Source organism: Dryobates pubescens, chromosome 8 (genome assembly GCF_014839835.1).
Source record: "Dryobates pubescens isolate bDryPub1 chromosome 8, bDryPub1.pri, whole genome shotgun sequence".
Taxonomy (NCBI): domain Eukaryota; kingdom Metazoa; phylum Chordata; class Aves; order Piciformes; family Picidae; genus Dryobates; species Dryobates pubescens.
This window is the reverse complement of record NC_071619.1, coordinates 16,671,925-16,686,746: the sequence shown is the minus strand read 5'-3', so window position 1 is coordinate 16,686,746 and position 14,822 is coordinate 16,671,925. Positions and strand designations below refer to the sequence as shown.

Sequence of the window (14,822 nt, the reverse complement as noted above, 5' to 3'; positions counted from 1 at the left end):
GGTGGAGTCACCATCACTGGAGGTGTTTAAGACACTGGATGAGGTGCTTGGTGCTGTGGTTTAGTTGATTAGATAGTGTTGGGTGATAGGTTGGACTCGATGATCTCAAAGGTCTTTTCCAACCTGGTTAATTCTATTCTATTTTAATATCTGCTTTCTATGGTACTGCAACACATGTGGCTCTGCTGACGATGTAACTAACTGGAGCTACTGGTGGTAAGGGGAGAAGGGATTTCACAGTACAGAAGACAAGGAAACATGGTAAAATTACACATTATAACCAAGACATACTGTTTTTCCTCTTACAAACAATAGGTCTATATCCTGCAGCTAATATGTGAGTGACAAATGTCCATTTGACTTTTGTATGTATGCAGTGGACCAAATTAATGCACTGTAGGAGTCACAGGGAATAGACCTTCTCACACAGAGGAGGTCAGAGGCAAAAGATGTTGAAGTGACTAGTAAGACATAACAAGGATGCTTGCTGTTTGCTGTGCTCTATGTTAAAACTATGTGAAATCATCAACTGTTCTCATACCTGAATGGTACTCCTAGGACAAATTACTCTTTTCCTTTGGTTCACTTTTGCAACAGGCTAACAGCCTGCATAGTTATCTACAGCAGGTCATACAAGCCGTAACTTGTTACCAAGAGCACAAACACACTGCAAAGCACATTCCATTGCTACTTTTATCTGGCTATGCCACTATGCATGGAACACTAACTTTACACATCCCGTGGAACTTTTCTGAAACAAAAAAAAAAGGAAAAAAAAGAGCAGACATCCATAAAACCAGAACTGAGATCAGCTTATTTGCTTCCCTTTCTGCTCAGAATCCAGATAGCAGAATGCAAAGATCAGTCCATGATTTATCCATCAAACTCTATCTGCATTAACCTTTAATAATGCCAACCTGCATTTCTCCATCGAGAATCTGGTAAACTTCTTTAGAGTTGATGAAATTTTGATAGACTTGACGCTGCTCATCTGTCAAACGGCAAAAGAGGACCTACCAAAACAAATGAAACAAATTGCTCAAGGCCAAGCTATAAACTCCAAGTAAGTTTTACAATGTGCTACAAAGAATCTGCAGAGATCTTTGATAAACTTATTGCCGTCTACAGCTACCTGAAGGGAGGTTGTGGCCAGGAGGGGGTTGGACTGTTCTCCCAGGCAACCAGCACCAGAACAAGAGCACACAGTCTCAAGCTGCACCAGGGGATGTTTAGGCTGTTTAAGATGTTAGGAAGAAGTTCTTCACAGAATGAGTGAATGGCCATTGTTATGTGCTGCCCAGGGAGGTGGTGTAGTCACCATCACTGGAGGTGTTTAAGAAAAGCCTGGATGCAGTGCTTGGTGCCATGGTTTAGTTGATTAGATAGTGTTGGATGATAGGTTGGACTCAATGATCTCAAAGGTCTTTTCCAACCTTGTTAATTCTATTCTATTCTTATTCTATTCTAAAGTTAAAAGATACTGTATAGAAATTACTAGGAAACAAAGAAGCCCAGAATTTTTATAGAATGAACCTACTCATTAAGATGGGATTTCATGAGTTTTCCTGTGTTCTTTCCCTGTTCTTATTCCTCCCCCCACCAAAATTGCTTTAGTTTTGGAAATGCTGCCATTTTCTAGTTTTAATGAGGTAACTGTGCAATGTTAGCATTCTCTTGAAGCTATGTTTATAGCAAACACTTTCCATTGTGTATCTGTTCTGTCCCTTAAAGCTTGCAAATTCTTATTACTTCATGGAAAGGTTAGCACTCGTAATTTGTTCTCTCATTAGCCTTTGAAAGTAATGATTTTTCAGATGGTCTTATGGGCTTAAATAGAACAAACACACATTCCTTGAGCCATGCAAAGCAGCCAACATTATGCTGTAAGTCAAACTTACATAGTGCCCTGTGACTGACAAGAACAAAAATCAAGTTTGTTTAATCTGTTTATGTTTGTGTTCTTTGAAGTAGCCCAGACTCATTAAAGTATTTAGAAATCAAAAATTTGATTGGAAAAAGACAATAGAGTGCATGCAGTGCAGAAACTGAGCATGGCCCACTCATTTACTAAGTACCTTGCAGCACTGTCTTAAAAAGGCTAGCATGTCTACTTCACATTCAGAGGGAGGAGACAGGAAGGCAAATAATGAGAATACTAGTAAACCTGAAACACCGAAAGCAAAGGAATCTAATAATTACCACAAGGAATTTCAGTTGTTTTCAGAATCTTTTCCACCTCCTCTACTTTGAATCAAAGTATTTCCTAAAATTTCCACCTCTTTGTAGAACAAACAGGTTTTAGATCAAATGATAGTATTTTGGGACTTTACAGTAATGTACAGGCCCAGGTATCTTGCAATATGAACAACTGCCATCAAGTATTTATCTACTATTTGCTGCCCAAATGGACCATTTTAATGTAAGAATGTTCAGGAGATGTACACCACAGGAAACACTCCACAGACAATTCATTTGTATGCACCTGAGTGATCTAGGAGGACAGTATAAGCAGACCTGACTACACTTCACAGATCCTTTGTTTTTTAGATGAGAGTGTAACTGTAGAGACCCTGAAAGAATATGACTATTTAATACTCAGAACCCATGGGGAAAACAACATGCAACTTGAAAGCTCTACATCTTCTCCTCAGTTAAAATAGGATTTCATCTGTTATTAGCAGAAATTATTTCCAAATGTCCATGAAGACTGGATTTTGGGGAGGGAGAGGGTTCAGATTTAATAGTAAAGATAAACAAACCTGTTCATTTTTATCTGGAAGTGAAACACTCATTTTCACATCAGCCTTCATTCGTCTCAGCAAATAGGGGTTTATAGTGTCCCGTAACACACAGGCACATTTGTATGCAGTTTTGACCTGAAAAAGCAATAGTTGTATTTCAGTTCTTGCTATTAATTTCAGCAACAAGCAAAATTTTGTAATTAGTAATAAGAAAATCCTATCAAAATTAGATGGTTTCATGATTTATATGGACCTACAGTTACATATTCAACATAACATGAAATGCAGTAAAATTCATGTCAGCAACAGTAATATTGAACAAGTAAATCTTCCTCAGATACCATTGTTTATCTTTCCCAATTTAGTAGACTTAAAAAGAGACTATTATTTATCTTTGCCAATTTAGTGGACTTTAAAAGAGACTAGAAATGAGATACTTCTTTTAGAAGCCAATCCAGGAAGTGAGTATAAATTTGCACAGTACCAAAATCCTCATGGAAAAACTTCTAACACATACAGTGAAGATCAAAAAAGGAGCCTGCAGCAAGGGTAGTTACTAGACAATAAGTGAAGATTAGTGCCCAATGGGAATATTATTAAGGAAAAAAAAAAAATCAGTACAAGAAAATCCTCATGATCACAGAAACTAATGGTCACTCTGGCCTTAAGTGGAACATATGGTTCTATAATGGGTAATGGATGTGTGAGACGGGTATTAACTGCACATAATGGCTAAAAATACCTTAATTTCTCTTAAAGCAAAGCATGTAATAAATTATTGATATGTAAAAAACAAACTGCCTGTCCAATTTAGTAACTTACTAAGCTTTAGACAATGGAAGAACTTAAAACTAGAAGAAAAATAAACTTTAGAAATATATGTCAGTAAAACATTAGAAAGAATATTGCTGGAGATACAAGTTTGGTAGGATTTATATGAAATTTAGGCTGCAGGTTATGCAGATAATTGATCTATCAGCTAATTTAAAAGATATTTAAGAAGTCATAAATACTGAGGACTACAACTAAAGATTAATAGAAATACTTATTCAAAATAATATTAAAATAATTTTTGCTTTCAAAATTAAATGGTTTATCTACTTTCAGACTTCCAATATCTACTTTAGCTTTCTAAAAGGAAAACAGTTTTCAGTTTTGTTTTAAGGGTTCCTCTATTGCTTGATATCAAACAGAAAAATACAAGATCGGTCACCTCCTACCCCAATTTGCTTGTGTTTACATCAAGCAATACTTCTAATGATTTAAATTTCAGGACTTCTGAGAAGAAAACTTTGCATTTAAGCTATACCCTTGCATAATGAAACAGTCTAATTTAGTCAAACACTTCTTTTCACACACAGCAGTAAAGCACATAGGCAACTCTCTTTGGGGTTATTGTCTTGAACATACAGCGTGAAGTATATTGAAAGTCAGTCTAGAAACAATGTAACAGTTTTCTTCAAGGAAAGTGGTATTTTTGATTCATTTACCTGGACAGGAGAGGCATTCGCATATCCTCCCATGGTTATTGGAACAGAAAATTGCTCCATGAACACAGGTAGTGTTCCCAATTTCCCTGGGAACACAAAGTCAAAGAGGGACCAGAGCTCCTTTAGGTTATTTTGCATAGGGGAGCCAGACAAGATAATTCGATGGGGTGTACGGAACTATTAATAAAGAAAACACAAAACCAAAAGAAAGTTATTTTCACGGTTCGTGGTGTAACTTGCCTCCTGCCTCAGGGGATATTCAATTTCACCACCAATGAATTCTCATTTTAAAATATGTGGCCATATATTACTGAAATAGACAGCTGTCTGCAATATATTGGCCATAAACTGTTAACAGAGAATGAACACCAGCAAGCTAACACTTTATCCCTAATGGTTCATTACTACACAATTTAAAAGTTCTGATCTTGTTTCTGTACCATCTCTCTGTAAATTTCCTGCTGTAAACCCCTTTAAAAAATGTTAAACAAATGAAACAGTCAAATACAGACCATCGTGATTTATGCTTTTATTCTTTATCAATGGTCAAACATATTTTTTTATGATAAAGTAAATCAGCCTATTAGATTTTGGAACCTCTACCTGGAGTGGTGGAAATGTTTATATTTGGGTTTTTTTTTTTTTTTTTTTCATTGAAGTACCTGCTTGCATGCAAGTGTGACTGCAGCATTTGGATTTCGGATTTTGTGACCCTCGTCCAGAATCACATAGTGCCAGTCGTAGCTGTGGATGTTATCCTGCATCAGTCGGATGTAGGAATAAGACGTGATTAAAATTCCATGGCACGCAGCGATTTCATGAATTAGTTTCGTCTACAAGGAAGAAACGCACGTTGTCAGTAACCATGAGACAGACAACTGCTGAATGACAGGCTTGCTGCCCAAGGTACATATAAAAAGTTTTGGTAAAGCAGATATGTTTTCTTCACAAAGTAAATGATAAGCACGGGCAAGGTTTTGATTATATCATTCTCAGCTCATCTGTAAAAGGATAAAGCACTTGAATACTGTGTTGTAATAGAAGTGTGGGCACAAGGAAACACTAATGGAATTTTGGTGGTGTCTTTTTTTTTGGTGTTCTTCCTCTCCTTCCCTGCCCGCCCCCCGCCCCGTTTGTTGTTGTTGCTTTGTTTGGGGTTTTTTATGTAGTTGCTTTTTAAAAGACACAATGAAACATAACATTTTATTACAGTAACCAGTTTCCTCAAGTTTTCCTATATTCACCACACACACTCAGCTTTGTGTACTACTAGAATATTAGAGGAAAATTAAACACATTAAAAATTGGGTGGGGGGAGCACAAAAATCTATTTGGTTTATCCTAAATTCTGGCCAACCTTTCTCCTTAATAGGATGAACACATTTCTTATTAATCTTCAAATTCTGTGCTTCTCTTGTAAGCTATATACTTTCCCAAGTTTTTACTAGCTTTTATAGCTGTAAATCATGTTGAGCAGGTGCAGTCTATAAAACACATTCCACAGCATCACAGTATATAAGATTAATCTTTCTTGCATTTATCATGCACATAAATGTAGAAGACTTAAACAGGAGATGATGGGCTGGGAAGCAATTCTGGATGAAACAGACATACCCCATGTAAAAGAGAAAAAATGCAAAACCACCACAGAATTTGTTAAAGACAAAACTCTTGTTACTAGAAGTGCCTTTAAGAATGTAACAACAAAAAAACCCCCAAACCTCAACAACAGAGTGCAAAGCAGAACAAACCTAGTGAAAACAAAATGGACAAATCTATCTCAAAGACTGTTAAAAGTCTACAATCTCTTACTATAAAATTTCTTACACTTCCCCCCCCACCCCAAGATTCAAAAAGCTGTGCTGCACTCAAGAATTTCTACTTTCTGATTATTACCACCTGATAAAACCATGACACATTATTTAATGTTGACATCATGATTCTCAAGAGAACATGTAATCTTTAGAACAATTTCTGTTACAGAGAAAGTAGGATTTCTAGGCAGGCGTGGACATCCAAACCTTAATTTTACCTGGTACATTTCTCATAGTCTACAACCCTGTCCTAGAGTCTCAGCAATGGCCTATCATAGAATATTGTAGACATCACTACCCAAACACTTAAGACAAATCATCTCGGGCGATTTCAAATTAAAAGCTTGTAAAATATGTAACCTCTCCTAGTTTTTGCAATTAATAGGGTATGTCTGCAATTAGCCTGACTTACAGAATGCTACACTGTTGTCATTAAAAGATGTTTTGTGAAAGTGCTGCTGTTATTATGGAGGCTCAAGAGACCAATCCCTCCTAGAGGGCAAACAGTGGACTAGTAGAAAACAACAGCCATAAATCACGTTGTCAGGTAGCAGAGAGAACAGAAGTGAAACACAGGCACATGAAGGCCATTCACTGTAAACACACCATAGCAGAATTCTAGTCAGGATTTACTGAACCTGTAATTAATTAAAGTTTCCTTCAAGCTAAATTTTTAATAAAAAGGATTTGTGCTGACAATGAAGAAATACAACACCACAATTTTATCAACTCACACAACAGATATTAACTCTCATTTTACTGCATTGGGTACTTTCTCAGCGGTTGCCTTCATTTTAATTGCAGCTTTTGCAATAATTCAAAATATTTTGAAATGTGGTAACAGATTTAATATTGGATGCACACTGTTGGCTGTGGCATTTCTGAATTTATGTTATTTTATCATAGATTCTTCAAGTCATAAGTCCTGTTTAGTTTGATTCAGGCATAGGGGGTTTTTTTGTTTGGTTTGGTTTTTTCCCCCCTTTCTCCCCTCAGGAAATACACTCTAATGAAGTATTTCAGGACATGCACTATTAAACTGAAAAAAACAAACCAAACCCCAAACTGGTTAAGAAACACAAATCCTACTAATGCCAGAAGATTACACAGCAGTTACCTGGCTTTGAAATTTAAAACTCAGGCCTTTAAAATATGCTAATGAATAGATGAATATGTGAGTAGCCTGAGTAATTCTGATCTCGTTCTGTTCAGCACAGTATTTCAGGTCTTTACAATTCAAGGGCAGTATTTTCCCCATACTTAGGTTATGTTGATTGTGTTGCCTTGTCTTCACTGGGATACTGCAATATACAAAGACTGGAAGATTTTTGGTAAGTACTCTATCTTAGGGATAAAATATTTATGATTTATTCTAACAATGCACCTCTAAGTGAAAGTGTAAGTTCCTGCTAGTACCTTGCTAAACTTACAGTTTTGTTCCTAAAAGTACAAAAGCATGACAGTTTTGACTGATGCTTACAGAAATGAGGTTTATTTTTATTAGCAGAGACTTAGAAAAATATTTAATAGGACCTGAATTATTCTATATTATATATTACAAATAGTAATTTTCTGAACAGAAATGTGTGTTAAGACTGAACTTGAAGAACTAGACTAGTGACAACTACAAAATTCTCTGAACACCTTCAAGGCAAGTGTGAACTTGAGAGGTAATATCTAGTCACACAACCACATATCACTTGTGAATTGAAAATGCATTCTTCAGCAGGCTTATCACTTCTCATAACTATCCATTAAGCCCAGAGATCCATAAATCCAACCTATAAAACCTCTTTATTATTTCCCCACCCCCAACAAAACAATATAAATGGCACCAGGAAGAGGCTTCAAAAGAACACATTACAATGTTTAATAATGTAAAACTTGCAATAAAAAGAGCTAAAGTACTTACTACATATTTAACAAGAATGCTACTTCTGTAGTGTGATACTGAGTTTGGTCCTGAAGTCAGAAATAGTGCTTTTGGATAAAACAGAGGTTCCATATGCACTCATGCCAATAACTGCAACCTCTGCAGCTTATTTGCTTTACACACATAGATTGAATAGTCTATTATAAGGATAAAAGGTCGAAGAGCTTCAGTGTATCAAGTCATCTTCAAATAGGTGGTTTCACAGGTTCAAGTATCATGAACTGAGTATTACTTCTGAGGGCTGTGTTCAGCATTTGACCAGAAAAAGGGAAGGTAGTTATAACTTTAAAAATGGCACATTATTAGTACCAGAAAAGATTGCTAAGCACAATTATACCTGCTCTAAAGAGCAAGAAATTAAACTTTCTGCCTTGATCTTAAAAAATAACACCTGTCTTCCATATGCAATATTTTAAACCAGGATAATCAAAGTTTGTGTTGCCTCTCACATTGTGTGATTTACAAATGCTCATGTGTCATCTTTTCAAAGAACAGAGCAAACTCTTTCTACAGCAGGCTTTTTTCTTATGCTTACAGAGCTCTCTCTCTCGTCCCTTATCTTCCGTTCTATGCCATAAATAAACCAGTATTTGATAAACTGCATTAGATTTCTTATTTATTTTCTCTCATGCTTGGAGGTCTCATAGCACTTGATCCTTACAAGTCACTTCAAGCTACATCAGATTAGTATAAACCATAGTACGGGTTATCAAACACTGGAACAGGATGCCCAGAGAGGTGGCCGAATCACCATCCATGGAAGTGCTTGAAAGACTCATAAGATGTGGTGCTGAGAGACATGGTTTAGCACCATGCTTGGTAGATTTAGATAATGGTTGGACTTGATGATCGTAAAGGTCTTTTCCAACCATAACAATTCTATCATCCTTTGATTTTATGTTAATATCATAAGACAGTACCACAGGACATATTTAACCACAAATGCTGTACTTTGTGCAAACTGAAAGCTGACTTCACAGGTGAAGACAACAACTTAAACCTGTTTTTTCCCCTACTGCTTCCAATTTAAGCACATCTATCATTATAGAAGCAGCAAATAATAATAATACAACCCTCCTGCCCCTCCCCCCCCATGTTTTACATATCATCCAAATGATTCTCATTTACTTTATGATAAACTGTGATATGCTAACAGAACAACAGGCAAATTCTGGAACTCTCAGTTCAATTCCAAACAGGTCTGTGCAATATTAAGATCACAGGTGCACAGCAACTTGGCTTTTTGCCATATATCATTAATCTCAAAGAACAAATGTATGTTCTTATGCAGTCTAACATCAATTTTCTTTTTTATTTCTTAAAGCTTATGCCTTGTGCTGGAGCATATGGGTAGCCTGGTCCCTCAATGAGTAATACAAAGTTAATATGTGCAAAAGCAGTCTTCGGTAATGCCATAGGTTATCAGGAGATGGAATTGTCATGAGGATCAGCACTAACATATTCACAGAAAGAATCTATAATGAAAAGAAATTCTCAGCAACAGTAAAACACCTGGTCTATTCTTTATATGATATATTCAGTGTACAAATGTAATTTCAGCTAATAAATTAGTAGTAAACTTTTCTTGCAGGTTTAAGAACAAGAATGGGAAAGTTTTGTGTTTGTTTTGTTGTTGTTTTTTCTTTAATCATAAGCATGCTATTCTCTAATTAAGAGGTATCTAGGGGAAAAAAAGTGAATGAGGTGAAGACTACACCAGCAATGACATGTTTAAAGAATCCTGTTACAGCTCTCAAAACAATGAGGCATTAGGCAGAATTAGAGAACTGAGCCTACCTAAAGTGATCATATGGTATCCAAATTGTTTAAGTTGTTGAGTAGACATTACTGGGAGAACAATAGAAAGTTGAAGTCCTGAAAGCCTGACTATTCCTGTAGATGGAAAAATTTCAGCCATTCTGTCAAGTGCATTAATTAACAAATACCCCCAAATAAGCTCACGTGATTTAATTTAGGAAGACATGAGAACATGTTATTGAGGGCAACAGACTTTCAGGGTTTGAAAACATACCAAGTTAATTGAACAACAGGAAGCTATTAGCACATTAGAGCCTGCCATGCCCCTTTTGCCATGTACTGTGACTGCGTCAATTACCTCTGAATACATTTAATCAAGTGCAATTAAGCACCATATTATTATAATGTTATTACAAGAAATTCAATAAATATTTAAAGAGAAGTTTAAAAATGCTTTACTGAATCCTGAAAATCCATTTAAGCTAAGGAAAACCAAAAACCTAAATTTTCCTTGCTTTCTTCCTGCAATGTACCAAGGATGGAAACTTCAAATGTCAGACTTGTCAACTTAAGAAAGGGAATAAGAACACACATATTGAGAGACTGGCCATGAACATTAAGTCAGAAAAGGCACTGCTTGAAAAAAAAAGAAAATTAACAAAGTAGCACTGTCACTGAAGGTGGTATCACCTGACACACTGACCAACTGAAGAGAAATTGCCTGTGCAAGCAAAACCTGTTTAACATTAGGGCAATAACACTGATGCGTGGAAGTGTAAGGAAAGAATGCAATGTACTAGAAGCATATTATCAGGTATACAAGCAATCTAGTCATGAACTTCTAGCATTGGCTACAGTACAAGCAAAGATCAAGCAAGAGGCATGTTACTATGTTTAATGTGTCCAGGCAGTTTTAGTCTATATCATCATAATACAAATTTAATCCATCTCATCCCCTTTTTATTCAGTTTCCTAACAAATCTACAGAATACACTGAACTTTTTGTTCTTTTAAAATAATCATGAAAAGAGCACAATCTTGCACAGTAACATTCAGTAACAGAGGATTATTATTTTTTAGCTAGGACACCAAAAAAGAAAAGAAAAAAAAAAAAACAAAGAAAAGAAAAGGAAAAAAGAGAAGCTTCTGGAATTACAAAACAGATGTCAACCATTACCTTCTTGTTGGTGTAAGAACCAGTTTCATGGAGAATGGCGACTCTAAATGGAGGCCACCATGAGTGGAACTCTTTTACCCACTGATGCATCACAGTAGTTGGACAAACAATCACTGTTGGACCCAATCCCTGGTACCTAAAATGAAGAATTGCAGAAAAAAAAAACCAACAACCTTTAACATGAAATAAGTACTCTATATAAAGTGGCTCATTAAATTACACATACCTAAATGACACATTTTATAGTTCAAGTGGATTATGAGAGCTATGGAAATTAATTGGAACTTTTTTTTCCGGAAGTCTGTTTTATAAAGGAAGAGGAAAAAGGTACTGCTATGAGAACCTATCCACTGAACAGTTAGTGGATGCATCTATCAAGTCAGACACAAAAATAGAAAAGCTGCAAACAATAAGGCATAAGGGAACTTCCTCCTGTGGTAATACAAATCAGGTTTGGGTGACTGCTACTTCTATAAGAGAACAGAAATCATTAACCAACAACTATTTTATTACTTCTATTAAAAAGAATGTGTAGCTAGAGTATCACAAATGGATTTTCACACAGGTGTTCTGCTTCTTGTTGGTAATATACTGCACAATTACCACCATAATTTACAGATAAAACAAGGGCTCTAAAGCAGCAGAATATATCATTCATGCAAGTTAAGGTCTGAGCTAGGTTTAAACTGCCTTCTAAGTTTCTTAATCATACGATTGTTTCCAAGAATTACTGAGGATGTTTGAAACAAAGTCTTCTGTAGCTCAAGTTCAGAGCTACTCTTAAGGTTAAGAACAGGAAAAAAAAAAAAAAAGAATAAAAATGTCTGGCACACAGTCAAACAAGAAATATTACCATCACAAACACACACAATCATATGGGAAATACACTAAGTAACAGTTACTAGTAGGTAGTTTTCTAACACCTGCTCTCTAAAAAACAGAGCAAAAGGACTTTGCAAAGAAAAGCGGTAACTACAGTTTTCACGCAGTGACCGGTGTCTGGTTGACTATGCACTATTCACAGAATCACAGAATCACCCAGGTTGGAAGAGACCTCAAATATCATCAAGTCCAACCTGTCACCACAGACCTCATGACTAAATCAAGGCACCAATTCAATTGGTAATAAATAAAACAACTCAAAAGATCACAGTAGACATTCAGGATCATATATGCATATAGCAATAAAGGATTTCCCAGACACCAGGCATACCCTTCTTTCTGACATTAAGAATTAATGTTCTTTATTAAAAACTTATATACATGCAGAATAACAACCTATATGGTGCTTGTCTCTTTCATTGTGGAAAAAGTGTTATATAACAACCTTGCAGAGGCCATTTAAACAGCTCCAGCAGTCCAAGTGGAAGTAAGAAGTCAGAGATGCAAAAAAAAAATAGCTTCAACTATGCTAGTGTGACTGTTTGAGGCTGTGTCTTTAAGGAAGGGGCACTCTGGCTAAATGTTTATAAAATATTTTGTATTCTAAACGAATTTCATTGGCGGATTAAGGGGGAGGCGAAGTCTTAGACCCAGAGCAGCTGGAACTTCCCTTCAGTTTTCCTTTCTCCGCTCTCGCTTCTGGTGGGATTGCTTCTGGGCTTCTGGCTAACAGATAAGAGATACTAACTCCTTGTGCCTAGGCCTTTGTCTGCCTTGCTAACTACCCTCTTTTCTAACCCTCTTTGGGGAAGAAGGGAGGTAGGGGGGTGAAGGGGACGCCAGGGGGAAGCCCCCTCTGTTGGGGGGTCTGGTTTCTGATTGTGTTTCTTTGCTGTATATTTCTGTGTATATTGTAAAATACCTGTATATATTGTGTTATATATAATCTGCTTCCTGTATATGCTTGTAAATATAGTCTGCTTTTCTCCGACTGAGTTTAGCTGTGGTTTCTTACTCTGTGGGGGAGGGAGAGCTAGGCCCTCTCTCAATCCACCACAGCTAGAAATCAAAATAACTATTACTACTGCTCTTAAAAATATCTACAGAAAGAATGTCAACTTTCCCAGAACATACTCGTTTCTAATCTTCGGGGGTAGTGATAAATTACCTGTTTATTCTCCTAGTCTGTATCAAATAAGATCACATACTAGGTTTATCCTGTTTCTTTGTTTTTTCCCCTCTGAGCTTGTACAGAGTTCACACTTCCTTTGATCAGTTTCCAGAAAATCCATCCCCTCAACTCTGTTGTGTGAAGCCTCTTCTGTGTCTAACCAACTTCCACTAGCCAACATTTTGTTCTCCTCTTGAGAGTTTTTATTTATTTATATAAGAGAGCAATCTAACTTCTCCCAGACTGCAGTGTTTCACAAAATTAGACAAATCACATGCTTCTGGTTTTTGCACTTATGAGGCATCCTTCATTCTCCGAATCACTGCAATAGATTTGCTCTGCTGCCCATCCAATCTATATTTGCTTTCCTTGTAAAAAGTGACACAAATAATATTCCAAATCAAAGACTTACTGGTGCCTCATAGCAGGATACTAGTACTGCCTTACTCCCTATACCAAGTATATTGTCATAATGTGTTCTGTGCCTTTTTCACAGTTGCATTGTACTACTAGCTTATGGTTAATATTATACATGACCAATATGCCCAAATCTCTTTCTTCTTCTGTGCTTCTGGTTTATAAAACCCAAATTCACAGCAGGTATCCTTTATTAGTTCCTATTTAATTGGATGTGATTAGAATTGCAAATAAGATCTATTCCTGAAACTAACTATCAAGGAAGCTGTAGTCATGCTGTATTTATAATCTTCAAGTACTCAAAAATTCAGCGGAGGAAAACACATTGGATTAAAACTAACTCTGTTTCCAAGACCTGGCAAATTATGCCTTCAAAATGAAACTAAATCCTAGTGAAAATAAAAGAACACACCAGCAAGAGCATCACAAATTTTCTGGGGCACTGGACACCATGGAAATTAATCCCACTGCCAGTCATAGTAGATACTGATCCTCCGTGTTTAATGTGTATGGTTGTATCTCAGCATCGTGAAGAGCATGGATGAGTAAATAATCACTATATAAACTTTATGACACAGCTTTTCCTCTGGTCTCTCAGCTCTACAAAGTCTGTAGTAAAAGGTAACGTCTTTGTTAAACAAAATTATGCATTTGGAAACAAGAAAAACTTGTCAACTCTCAAAGGAGAAGGTCAACAGAGTTCAACATAGATACAGTCTAGGTTAGAGATGGGCTACTTGAAGTTTGCTCTTGCTGTGTTTTTTCTTGTGAAGGAACCATTGGTTTGAAAGTTGTGCCTTGTTCCAATTATCTCAGCATGTCTAACACAAGACTTCTCCCCTCTAGCTTCCCTGATATCCTTACATCAACATTATATTCTTACATGCAGTATTTTGAATATCTCAGCATGACATTTGGTTTTTCCCAGCTATATGGCTAAGTAACTGTTAGAAATGAGACAGTTTAATGGTGTTTTTTAATAGCTACACTCTATATAAAAAGTAGATCTTTAGCTAGACTTGAGGCTCTTTTAAACACAGCAGAATGCTGGCATCAGAAGTAGTTTACAAGAGGAAATTTCTATTGTGTTGATATTCAGAATATTTAGCTTTATTTTCTATCACTGAAATTTTCTGCAAAAGTAGTCTTTAAAACAAGGGGAGTAGAAATTGTTTCCTTCCATGGAGTTACTATAATGATGGACTTAATGACGTGCATCAGTGAAAAAAACCAGAAACTGAGCAAATAATTTGCTATACATAAAGAACACTGTGACTTAGGAGTGCAATTATATTGTATACATATACATACATAGAATCAGTATACATATACATAGAATAAACCAGGTTGGAAGAGACCTTCAAGATCATCGCGTCCAACCCATCAACCAATCCAACACCACCTAAACAACTAATCCATGGCACCAAGCACCCCATCAA

General features: G+C 36.3%; 1 protein-coding gene across 3 annotated transcripts in view; it reads right to left on the bottom strand.

Annotated features, from left to right (window-relative positions):
- ERCC6 (ERCC excision repair 6, chromatin remodeling factor) overlaps positions 1–14,822 on the bottom strand; it is a 48,935-nt gene that overhangs the window by 11,957 nt on the left and 22,156 nt on the right. For all 3 annotated transcript variants that reach the window (XM_054163346.1, XM_054163345.1, XM_009897715.2), the window contains 5 exons: positions 10,914–11,049; positions 4,894–5,064; positions 4,232–4,408; positions 2,760–2,876; positions 918–1,013 (listed from right to left, as the gene is read on the bottom strand). In XM_054163346.1, coding sequence (XP_054019321.1) covers positions 918–1,013; positions 2,760–2,876; positions 4,232–4,408; positions 4,894–5,064; positions 10,914–11,049 — 697 coding nt within the window. The remainder of the gene's footprint in view (positions 1–917; positions 1,014–2,759; positions 2,877–4,231; positions 4,409–4,893; positions 5,065–10,913; positions 11,050–14,822) is intronic.